At 42.0% G+C, this 11,294-nt stretch overlaps 1 protein-coding gene across 6 annotated transcripts in view; it reads left to right on the forward strand.

The window, feature by feature from the left end:
- SFSWAP (splicing factor SWAP) overlaps positions 1–6,759 on the forward strand; it is a 285,802-nt gene extending 279,043 nt beyond the window's left edge. For all 6 annotated transcript variants that reach the window (XM_030217824.1, XM_030217825.1, XM_030217826.1 and 3 more), the window contains one exon: positions 6,390–6,759. In XM_030217824.1, the coding sequence (XP_030073684.1) occupies positions 6,390–6,455 (66 nt within the window). In that variant the 3' untranslated portion in view covers positions 6,456–6,759. The remainder of the gene's footprint in view (positions 1–6,389) is intronic.
- The last annotated feature ends 4,535 nt before the right edge of the window (positions 6,760–11,294 follow it).

Genomic DNA, 11,294 nt, shown 5'->3' on the forward strand with positions numbered 1-11,294 from the left:
CTACCATGCAGTGGCATACCTAGTGTATTTGACACCCGGGGCCGATCATTTTTTAACACCCCCTCCTCTATATGAAAAAATTATTTTTTAATAATAATCCATGACTCGCACAACAAGGGTGTACCTAGGAAAACAACCAAAATACAGAAGAACACCTAGGAAAAGGCAGCATCTTAAACATTGCAGTGAGTACTAGAACATCAATACACCAATTGTAAAACTACACAAGACATTAGTAAAAATGATCCTGCCAACACAAAACCATATCCTTTTCACATAGAGCACAGATACATCCTCACCAAGTATAGAATAAGTAACCACAAACTAAAAACAGAAATATATAGACAAAAATTAAACTGAACCCTCAAGTCAGATTCTGCATACAATGCAGCACCACAGAAACAGTGATGCATGGCCCCTAGTACTGTGCAAGATAAAGATAGCACATGTAAATGTGAAAATACTGACAAATACCAATCACCACTTTACAAATTAACAAACAGAAATAAAACAAAAAAAATGAAAAATAAGATACCATTTTATTGGACTAATACATTTTTCGATTAGATTTCAGAGGCCAAAACCTCCTTCTTCAGGTCAGTACAGTATACTGTTACGGTATCCTGTCCTGACCCTGAGGATGGGGTTTTGGTCTCTGAAAGTTAGTCAAAAATGTATTAAAATTAGTCTAATAGAAATATTGCCTTATTTTCATTTTCTGTTTATCACCACAACTACAATACTACTTTATCCTAAAGCAAAAAAATAAAATATAATAATAAATCTTTTTTTCTACCTTTGTTGTCTCTGGTTTCTACTTTCCTCATCTTCTCTTTAATCTCTCTTCCATCCAGCATCTGCTCCCTCCCTCCCTCCCTCCCTCCCTTCCTTCCATCCATCCAGCGTTTGCCTGCTTTCTCTGCCCCTTCCATCCAGCGTCTGCCGTCTCTTCTATCCTGTGTCTGCCCTCTCCCCCTTTCCACATGGTGTCTGCCCGCTGCAGCCTTTTTGTCTAGGAGGTTTTCGAGTGGGCCTAGGTGGCAACCCTACTACTCTCAAAGGTGTAGGTTTCCACCGCCTTCTCACTCTGCCTAGAACCCCCAGGTCCAGTGTTCTCAACCTCACCAGTCCCTACTCAGAAGTCCCAGCTGGCCTTCCCAGTTGAAGCAAGGGATGAGCTTTTGACTGGCTTCAGGAGAGCATAGCTGCACTCAAAGTAACCATCCTGGATAGCCTAGGTAACCCCTTGTAATCTCCAACTGGTGAGTTCTTCAAATAGTCCATCTCAGTTGCTCCCTTTGTTGGCGTAAAAGACCCAAACTGCCCACTGAGAGCATCGTTCATCAGCTCTCGGCACAAGCAGGTACTTGTAAAGGAAATCTCCGCCCTTCTACTACTACTACTACAGGCCAGTTCAGTCAAACCCATTCCACTAAGGGAAGACAGGAAGGGATTTCATCCAATCCTAGATCTAAGAGCCCTGAACAAATTCCTTGTCAAAGAAATGTTGATTTGCCTGCGCACCCTTCTCCCCATGATTAAGGAAAAAGATTGGCTATGCTCTCTGGCCTTAAAGGATGCCTATACCCACATATCAATACTTCCCAGTGTTTTCTCATTTGGCCTTGCTTAAGTCCCAGGGTATTTATCAAGTGTCTTGCAGAAGTTACATATTTGTGCAGACTGGGAGTATATATGTTTCCCTACCTGGACAACTGACTGGTCAAGAGCATATCGCAGTAGGGAGCGACAGATTCAGTGCACCTAATCATTCGGCTGTTCCAGTTACTAAGACTCGTCATAAACTACCCCAAGTCCCAACTTGTGGTTCATCGATTCAAGTACAAAGGAACCCTGCTTGATACACTGCAAGCTCGGGCTTTTCTTCCATGACTGATAGCAGAGACCTTGACAAAATTCACCTCGCAGATCTGAAGCAGCAAATAGGTCACAGCTCAGCAAATGTTGAGATTGATGGGCCACGTGGCCTCAACAGTGCATGTCATCCCATTGGCATGCCTCCAACTGTCATGGGATCTCAATGTCCTCACCCAGATGATGAAAACTCCTTTTGAGCCACTTGATTCCTGTCATCTGAAGTATTTGAGCTGGAAAGTCGTGTTTTTGGTGGCAGTCACTTCAGCTTGCAGAGTCGCTGAGCTTCAGGCCCTAATAACTTATCCACCTTACACTAAATTTCACCACAATAGAATAGTTCTCCACACGCACCCTAAGTTCCATCTTAATCAGTCATTCATTTAGCCAACATTTTTCCCAAAACCACACGCCCATCTTGGGCATACTGCATTGGCCTTCTGTCTGGAGTGGACTAAAGCCCATAGACAACCCAGCTTTTTGTTTCTCATGACCCAAACAGGATGGGGGTAGCCATCGGCAAATGCATGATTTCTAATTGACTAACAGATTGCATCTCTTTCACTTATGCCCAGGCTGGGCTCACTCTGGAAGGTCATGTCATGGCTCATAGTATCAGAGCCATGGCTATGTCAGTAGCCCACTTGAGGTCAGCCTCCATAGAGGAGATTTGCATGACAGTCGGTTCAGACAGGCAGTCCTGAAGAATGTGTTTGATGTCTAGAATTCAACTCCACTCCCTACCAGGCCCAGTTTTGTTTGGTTCCAGGCTGCATCTTCACAACTAGCATGTAAATAGCTACACATTAATTGACTTTGAGGCCTCAACGTTTCGAGTCCCTATTATCCTAGCATTGTTTTTGGTAAGCCTGGTAGCTAGGGATTTTCAGCTGTGAGAATACAAGTGGCCTGCTTGTCTTCAGAGAAAGTAAAGTTACTCACCTGTAGCAGGTGTTCTCTGAGGACAGCAGGCCAAGTATTCTCACATGCCTTCCCCACCTCCCCTTGGAGTTGTATGCTTTTGTTATTTTACATGACTGAGGGACCCACGCTTACGCATCGGATGGGAAGGTGCATGCGCAGTGGGATGGCACTAGAAAATTCTACACTAATTTCGCTAGTTGGCATCCACACCAGGGCTCTGTCAGATGATGTCACCCAGCTATGAAAATGCTTGGCCTGCTGTTCTCGGAGAACACCTGCTACAGGTGAATAACTTCGCTTTTTTTTCTCTCACTTTTCTGATTTGTGAATCAGCTACCTCAAACACAACAACGTATTTAGTTCAGATGTTTTTGTGTATTTCACAGTTAGTTATTTTACACTACCTGTTGTGAACACAGCTGTGGTCATAAACAGTAACAGGCAAAAAAGACCCACCTTGACCCATCCAGTCTGCCCAGTTATTACTATCTGCATCAGAGCCACCGAGAGGTGGGGGGGGGGGGTCAAGATTCCCCAGGCCTGGCCTCCAAGTGGGACCCAGTGCCAGAAGGTTCTGCTCCCTCAGTCTGTCTCTCTCCTGTTCCTGTGGTTGGGACCCGGGTGATTGCGTTAAGGCGATAGCCCAGGTTGCGGCACACAAGTGCAGGAGAGTGACAGACTGAGGGAGGAGGAAGGTGAGGGGGCAGCAGCTGCCCAGTGGCCAGCCCTCGATGCATGGACATTTGTGGGATGTATTCACTCCTTTTATCCATAAGAAAAGAGTAGTCATACTTGGTGAGACTAATGATCCATCTAGCCAAGTATCCTGTTTTCCAAACAGTGACCAAGCCAGGTCACAAGTACCCAGCGGAAACCCAAATCGTGGCAGCATTCCATACTATGAATCCCAGGGCAAGCAGTTGCTTCTCCATGTCTGTCTCAATAGCAGACTATCGACTTTTCCTCCAGGAATATGTCCAAACCTTTTTTAAACCCAGATATGCTAACCGCTGTTACCACATCCTCCGGCAGAGTTCCAGATCTTAACTATTTTTTGAGTGAAAAAGTATTTCCTCCTATTTGTTTTAAAAGTATTTCCATGTAACTTCCTCGTGTGTCCCCTAGTCTTTGTACTTCTGGATTGAGTAAAAAATTGATTTGCTTCTACTCGTTCTACACCACTCAGGATTTTGTAGACCTCAATCATATCTCCCCTCATTCCATCTCTTTTCCAGGCTGAAGAGCCCTAACCTCTTTAGCTTTTCCTTACAAGAGGCGTTCCATCCCTTTTATCGTTTTGGTCACTCTTTGAACCTTTTCTAATTCCATTATATCTTTTTTGAGATATAGCAACCAGAACTAAAAACAATACTCAAGGTGCGGACGCACCATGGAGCGATACATTATTATTAACCATCACTTTCCTAATAATTCCTAGCATCCTGTTTGCTTTTTTGGCCACTGCCGCACACCAACACCTAGATCTTTTTCTTGAGTTCTGACCCCCAAGGTGAACCCTAGCATCAGGTAACTGATTCGGATTATTCTTTCCAAATGGACATGCACCAATTTTATTTTGCCGCACATCCATTTTTGGCCAAAAAAAAGCCTTTTTTGCAGGTGCGTTGAAAAATGGACCTGCTTGCGTCCAATACACATGTCTACACCAGTGCAGGCCATTTTTTGGCGCACCTTAGTAAAAGGACCCCTGAAACAGCTTGAAAAATCTTTACCTATTCACTTGGTAAAGTCTTTGCCATAATTGAAACAGAGGCCCCTGTTTTGCAAGTCGCTGCATCAAGGGAATTCGCACTTACTCATAGTCGTGCAGAATAAACCCAACAATGATATAATGAGCAGTTATTGATTTATCATGTATGTCCTATAGGCATGGTGAAGTTAGTTCCGTTGTACGATTCCCTAGTGTGGCTGTGCCACATGAACTTTATCTTACCACAACATCACTTTGTAACACCTCTCCGGTACTATGTAAGCCACATTGAGCCTACAAATAGGTGGGGAAATGTGGGATATAAATATAACAAATAAAAATGTGCATCACCTTGCATTTGTCCACATCAAATTTCATCTGCCATTTGAATACCCAGTCTTCCAGTTTCCTAAGGTCTTCCTGCAATATTTCATAGTCCGCACGTGTTTTAGCAAACTTGAATAGTTTTGTATCATCTGCAGATTTAATCACCTCACTCGTCGTTCCAATTTCCATATCATTTATAAATATGTTAAATAGCACCGGTGCCAATACAGATCCCTATGGCACTCCACTGTTCACCCTCCTCCATTGAGAGAAATGACCATTTAACCCTACCCTCTGTTTTCTGTCCAATAACCAATCCAGTTAGTTTTGTTCTGGGCCTCAGTTGGTCATCGTTTGAGGTTCCTCTCTACATGTGTGTGATATCAATCAGGAGCCCTCAGTCCTTTATCAAATATAAATTGTGAATGAAAACAGAATGTTACAGGAGAGACTTCTATTTTAGAGGCTGCTGCAATTCAGAAGCAAAAATCTATTATAGGTTAATGTTCAGCTTTAAAGCTCCTCTGCAGGAGGTTGGCTTTAGCTTCTGAGTAAAACAGTATTATTTACATTTTCCATGATTACATAAAAGAGAAAGTGTCAGTGAGACATTTCTCTGCATTCTCATGTCATTCCAATTATCACACCTGTGTTATAAAAAACCTTCCAAAGACCAGAGCAAATGTAGCATTCTCTGGCTTGCATACATCGGGGGGGGGGGGGGGGGGGGGGGTCATCTGACACATTCTTTGTCAGGATGGCAATAGCTTATGTGGGAGAGAACTAGGCACACAGTTGATAGCAATTTAATTTTTTTCAGTTAGCATTCAGTATATTAATTTTTATGTGTTAAAAGCAACAGGATGCAGAAAAAATGGTCAGTTTTGGCTTCTAAAAGCTATTTGCTGGATAATGTTGGAACCAGAATGAGAAAAGCTTTGTGACACTGTGTTGAAACTGTGTTGCATTTCAATCAGTCTGGCTTACAGAATAATAATACTAATAAAAAAAAAAAAAATCTTCCAAGCTTTTTCTACCAGATCAGCACAGAAAAATCTACAAAATCTGGGTCAAATGGACATATCCATGCATTGTCTTACTAATTTATTTTGCATAGAAAATTGTCATCAGTTTCATGGGCTTTTTTTTGGGGGGGGGGGGGGGGTGGACATGATCTTTGAATAGTGCTGAGAATCTGCTCTTCAGTATTCAGTTTGTGAATGTTCACATTGCCCCTTTATTCCCATAAACAGTTCTGAGCACCATTTCATAATTACTTTGCTCTGGTATTATACTTTGATTTGTGCTATGAGTAGCCCAGACTATGTAGCGTTTTTTTGGTACCATGCAGAGCCTGCAATTGAATTTTTTTATTGCTCAGTTTGTAGTCAAAGGAAATACGCTGGTGTTTGTGTGTCTATGAGCCAATTTGAGTTCAGATTATCACTGGCGATAGGCCAGAGAACTGATGCATTGCTCAAAGGCCTTCAGAAGAGAATCTCTACTGCAGAACCAGAGAACATATCTAATGTGTTTTCCCCCTTTCTTTCAGGATCTCATGGCCAAAGTCCGAGCCATGCTTGCAGCTTCCAAAAATATGCAAACCAGTGCCTCCTGAGTTCAGCACTAACCTAGCACTGAAAGACCTGCATGAAAAGAAGTTGCTTCTTCATGGCTGTAAACTCCAGAGCACGGCTCACCTGGAACATGTACCTTTATCAGAGATAAAGAAGACAGTACCTTCCCTCCCAGACACCCAGAATTTTAGAATCAAATAATACTTTTCAGGCCTGGATCTCTCTGGAGAGTTTTCAGTCTTTGTAAATTAATTTCTCTTATTTTGCAGTGTTTCTCTGTATATTTGTAAATATTATGTTCCTGTGTAGCAATATCAAAAATAAAGTGACAGAAACAGAAATCTTGCCAGCAATGTTTATGGCCTAATTATTATTATTATTAACTTTCACTTTGCCAAGTGTTCAAATTGATGTTTTTTTGTTTTGTTTTTTTTTGAATAGTAGAAAACCATCTAAAGTTTCCAAAAGCTGTTGTATTTGCAGGCCTGACTTTGTTCATTACAGTGTGATCATATAAGGCAATGTCTAAATAATATAAAGATAAGACCTGGCTCTCACCACCTCTGGGAGTGGCTTCTGCACACATTCGAGTTGACAGTTCTCCCTCAAGAAGCAGGATGGATTTTGCCACAGAAATGATTGATGTCATCTGATGGTGCTGACACAGGCTCTCTGAGCTCAGAGAAACCTAGAAGATTTTACTGGACATCCATGTACTTCCCCATGCTGCTGCTTCTTTACTTGTTATGCTGGTGTCTGAATGAATTTTTGGCTTTTTTTCATTCCATTCAGGTTTTTCTAATAGAACTTTCCAAAGCTGGGTTTCAAAAAGTGCTACTGTGGTTGAAACATGCTTCATACTATATACTCATGAAGAGGGCCACACGTGCCTGGGATCTCACTATGACATGCAGAATTGTCAGCTTTGCACCGGGATGTCAACTACAGGAAGAAAGAACATTATACTTGGAAGAATTTATTAAAATTTACTGTACAGAAATGAAAACTAAACCAAAACTTCAGAAGAAGTAACTCCTAATCCAGAGATTTTTTTTTTTTAATCTGTTTTCACCTTTTACAGGATGGAATGACAGATAGTCATTCACTACCATGCCAGAGATCACTCTTCTTATTCAGAAATTCAGATGCAATTAATCTAAGAAAATCAACTGAAAAGAAAATGAACCACCCACATCTCATTGTCAGGAGAGATGAATCATTCTTTGCCACATTTGCTCCCACTGCCATCACATCTGTCACCTACACTTTGCGAATATCTTTTTTTATTCAGCCTTTGTTAGAAAGCTGGCTAAGGAGATACCTTTTGTGATACAAGAAGAGGAGCCCAGATCAGATTGTTTTACCTGATCTACTTCATCGATCCACTGAAAAGCACAATAGCTGTTCATGTATGTTGTGGGGAATACTTGATTAGATTTACTTATGCAGGCACCTGTGTCAAAATGCTCATATCATTTATGATAGGTGAGAGACAGTTGACATGGTCAAAGGCATCAGCTCTTTGAGAGGATGCCCATGACAATTTAGTAGATTTACCATGTTCTGGCAAAATCTGGATCTTTGACAAAGTAAAGGACTGCAGATCTCATGAAGAATCATCACACCACTCTACAGACATTATCATCTACTTTAGGTTAACAGTTGGCATCCAAGAAGCCATCCTATCCATATGAGAATCAATATACTTATTATAGGAGATACTGTTGACATTTGAGTAGTCTCCCTCTGGATAAACTATCTGGTTTAGATTCTTTTGAAGGTATGGGTGTGGTCTCTAGAATTGCACACAGTAGTGCAAATGATTTCTCACCACTTATACAGAAACAATATCACTTTTGCCTGCTTGCCATTCCTTTCTCTAAACATCCAAATATTCTCCTTAATTTTCCCATCACTTTATCTGGTTTGCCACCTTAAGATTGCACTCTTGTGTACAAAAGAAATGTACCCCCTGTGTTGTATTGTCGCTCCCTTGTCTTTTTGCAGCCCAACTGCATGACTATATATATATGTGTTTATGTAGATATATAGTAACATAGTAAATGATGGCAGACAAAGACCTGAAGGGTCCATCCATTCTGCCCAACAAGATAACTCATTTTAAATGGTATGTAATACTTTATATGTATATTCGAGTTTGATTTGTCCATGCCTTTCTCAGGGCACAGACCGTAGAAGTCCGCCCTGCACCGGTTTTATTCTCCAAATGCTGGTGTTGCCACCCATGTCTGCTAAGATTCCATAGATCCATTCCTTCTAAACAGGATTCCTTTGTGTTTATCCCATGCATGTTTGAATTACATTACCATTTTCATCTCCACCACCTCCTGTGGAAGGGCATTCCACGTATCCACCACCCTCGCCGTGAAAAAATACTTCCTGACATTACTCCTGAGTCTGCTCCCCTACATTCTCAATTCATGTCCTCTAGTTCTACCACCTTCCCGTCTCCGGAAAAGGTTTGAATGCAGATTAATACCTTTCAAATATTTGAACATCTGTATCATGTCACCCCTGTTTCTCCTTTCCTCTAAGGTATACATGTTCAGGTCGGCAAGTTTCTCATACGGTTTGCAACGCAAATCCCATACCATTTTGGTAGCTTTTCTTTGCACCGCTTCCAGTCTTTTTATGTCTTTAGCCAGATACAGCCTCCAAAACTGAACACAATGCTCCAAGTGGGGCCTCACCAACGACTTGTTGAGGGGCATCAACACCTCCTTTCTTTGTTGGTTATACTCCTCTCTATGCAACCTAGCATCCTTCTAGCCACGGCCGTCGCCTTGTCACATTGTTTCTTCACCTTCATATCCTCCGACACCAAAACCCCAAGGTCTCTCTCCTGAGTCGAGCTTGCTAATCTCTCCCCTCCTATTCAGTAGCTCTCTTTTGGGTTTCTACACTCCAAATGCATCACTCTGCACTTCTTGGCATTAAATTTTAACTAATCCACCTAATTAGGGGATGTAAATATAATACCGGAGTGATAAAGTAACTATAACACACTAAACCTCCAGTAGCTGTTTTTGAAATATTTCAAAAACAGCTACTGGAGTTTTAGTGTGTTATAATTAAATTTTAACTGCCAGACCCTCGACCATTCTTCTAACTTTCAGAGATCCCTTCTCATCATTTCTACCCCCACCAGGGTATCCACTCTATTGGCTATCTTCGTATCATCTGCAAAAAGGCAAACCTTTCCTTCCAACCCTTCAGCAATACCTCTCACAAATATATTAAACAAAATGTGCCCCAGCACCAACCCCTGAGGAACCCCACTGCTCACCATCCTTTCCTTCAAGCAAATTCCATTTACCACCACCCTCCCATCTGTCGGTCAACCAGTTTTCTATCCAGTTCACCACTTTTGGTCCTAAGTTCAGCCCTTTCAGCTTATTCACGAGTCTTCTGTGGGAGACCGTATTAAAGGCTTTGCTGAAATCCAAGTAGATTACATCTAGCGCACAGCCTTCATCCATTTCTTTTGTCACCCAGTCAAAGAAGTCAATGAGATTCGTTTGGCAGGATGTAAAGCCATGTTGCCTCAGGTCCTGTAACCCGTTGTCTTCTAGAAAGTTAACTATCCTTTCTTTCAGCAGCAACTCCATTACTTTTCCTACCACCACCATGCGACTTACTAGTCTAGTTTCCCACGTCTTCCCTGTCTCCACTTTTGTGAAGAGGGACCACATCCACTCATCTCCAATCTCGCGGAACCTCTCCTATCTCCAAAGATCTATTAAATAAACATTTAAGAGGTCCCGCCAGGACCTCCCTGAGCTCCCTCAGTATCTGGGATGTATCCCATCCGGCCCCATAGCTTTGTCCACCTTCAGATTCTCCAGCTGTTTATAAACTCTTTCTTCCATAAACGGCGCAGTATCCACTCCATTCCCAAATATTCCTTCTGCAGCCAACTGCGGTCCTTCTCCAGGATTTTCCTCCGTGAACACCGAACAGAAGTAATTGTTTAGCGCATTCGCTTTATCCTCACTTTCCACATAACCATTCTCATTACCTTTCAGTCTCGAAATTCCATTCCTATCTTTTCTCCTTTCTCCAATATATCTGAAAAAGGTCTTGTCACCTCTCTTTACATCTTTAGCCATTTTTTTCTTCCGCTCACTCATTCACTAGCTGTATTTCCCTCTTCACTTCTTTGAATTTAATCTGATAATCTTTTCCGTGATCCTCTCGTTGTGTTCTTTTGTATTTCTTGAACAAAGCCTCTTTTGCTCTTATTTTTTCAGCTGCTTGGTTGGAAAACCATATAGGCTTCCTGTTTCTCTTGGTTTTGTTTACTTTCCTTGCGTAAAGATCAGTCGCCATATTTAAAGCAGCCTTCAGCTTTGACCACTGATGTACCACTTCTCCTACGCCTTCCCACTTCAACAGCTCCTTTTTCAGGTATTCCCCCATTTTATCAAAATCAGTACATCTGAAATCTAGTACTTTAGTTTTGTGCGTCCACAGTGCGCCTTCGCCCTTATATCAGACCATATGGTGTGATGATCACTATTACATAGGTGGGCACCCACCCGGATATTAGAAACACTTCATTCATGAGCACTAGATCCAGCATTGACCCCCCTTCCTCGTGGGTTCCATCACCATTTGTCTGAGTAAGGCACTTTGACAGGCGTCCACAATCTCCCGACTTCTTTCCGATTCCGCAGACGGGACGTTCCAATTCACATCAGACAAGTTGAAATCTCCCATCAGTAGCACCTCCCCTTTCATACCAATCTTTTGAATATCTTCTATCAGATCCTTGTCTAGCTTCTCTGTTTGTGCCGGAGGTCTGTAGATAACCCCTGTGTGGATACAGGTTCCATCTTCTCTTTTCAGGACCATCCATA

The sequence above is a fragment of the Microcaecilia unicolor genome, chromosome 11 (genome assembly GCF_901765095.1).
Source record: "Microcaecilia unicolor chromosome 11, aMicUni1.1, whole genome shotgun sequence".
Lineage (NCBI taxonomy): Eukaryota > Metazoa > Chordata > Amphibia > Gymnophiona > Siphonopidae > Microcaecilia > Microcaecilia unicolor.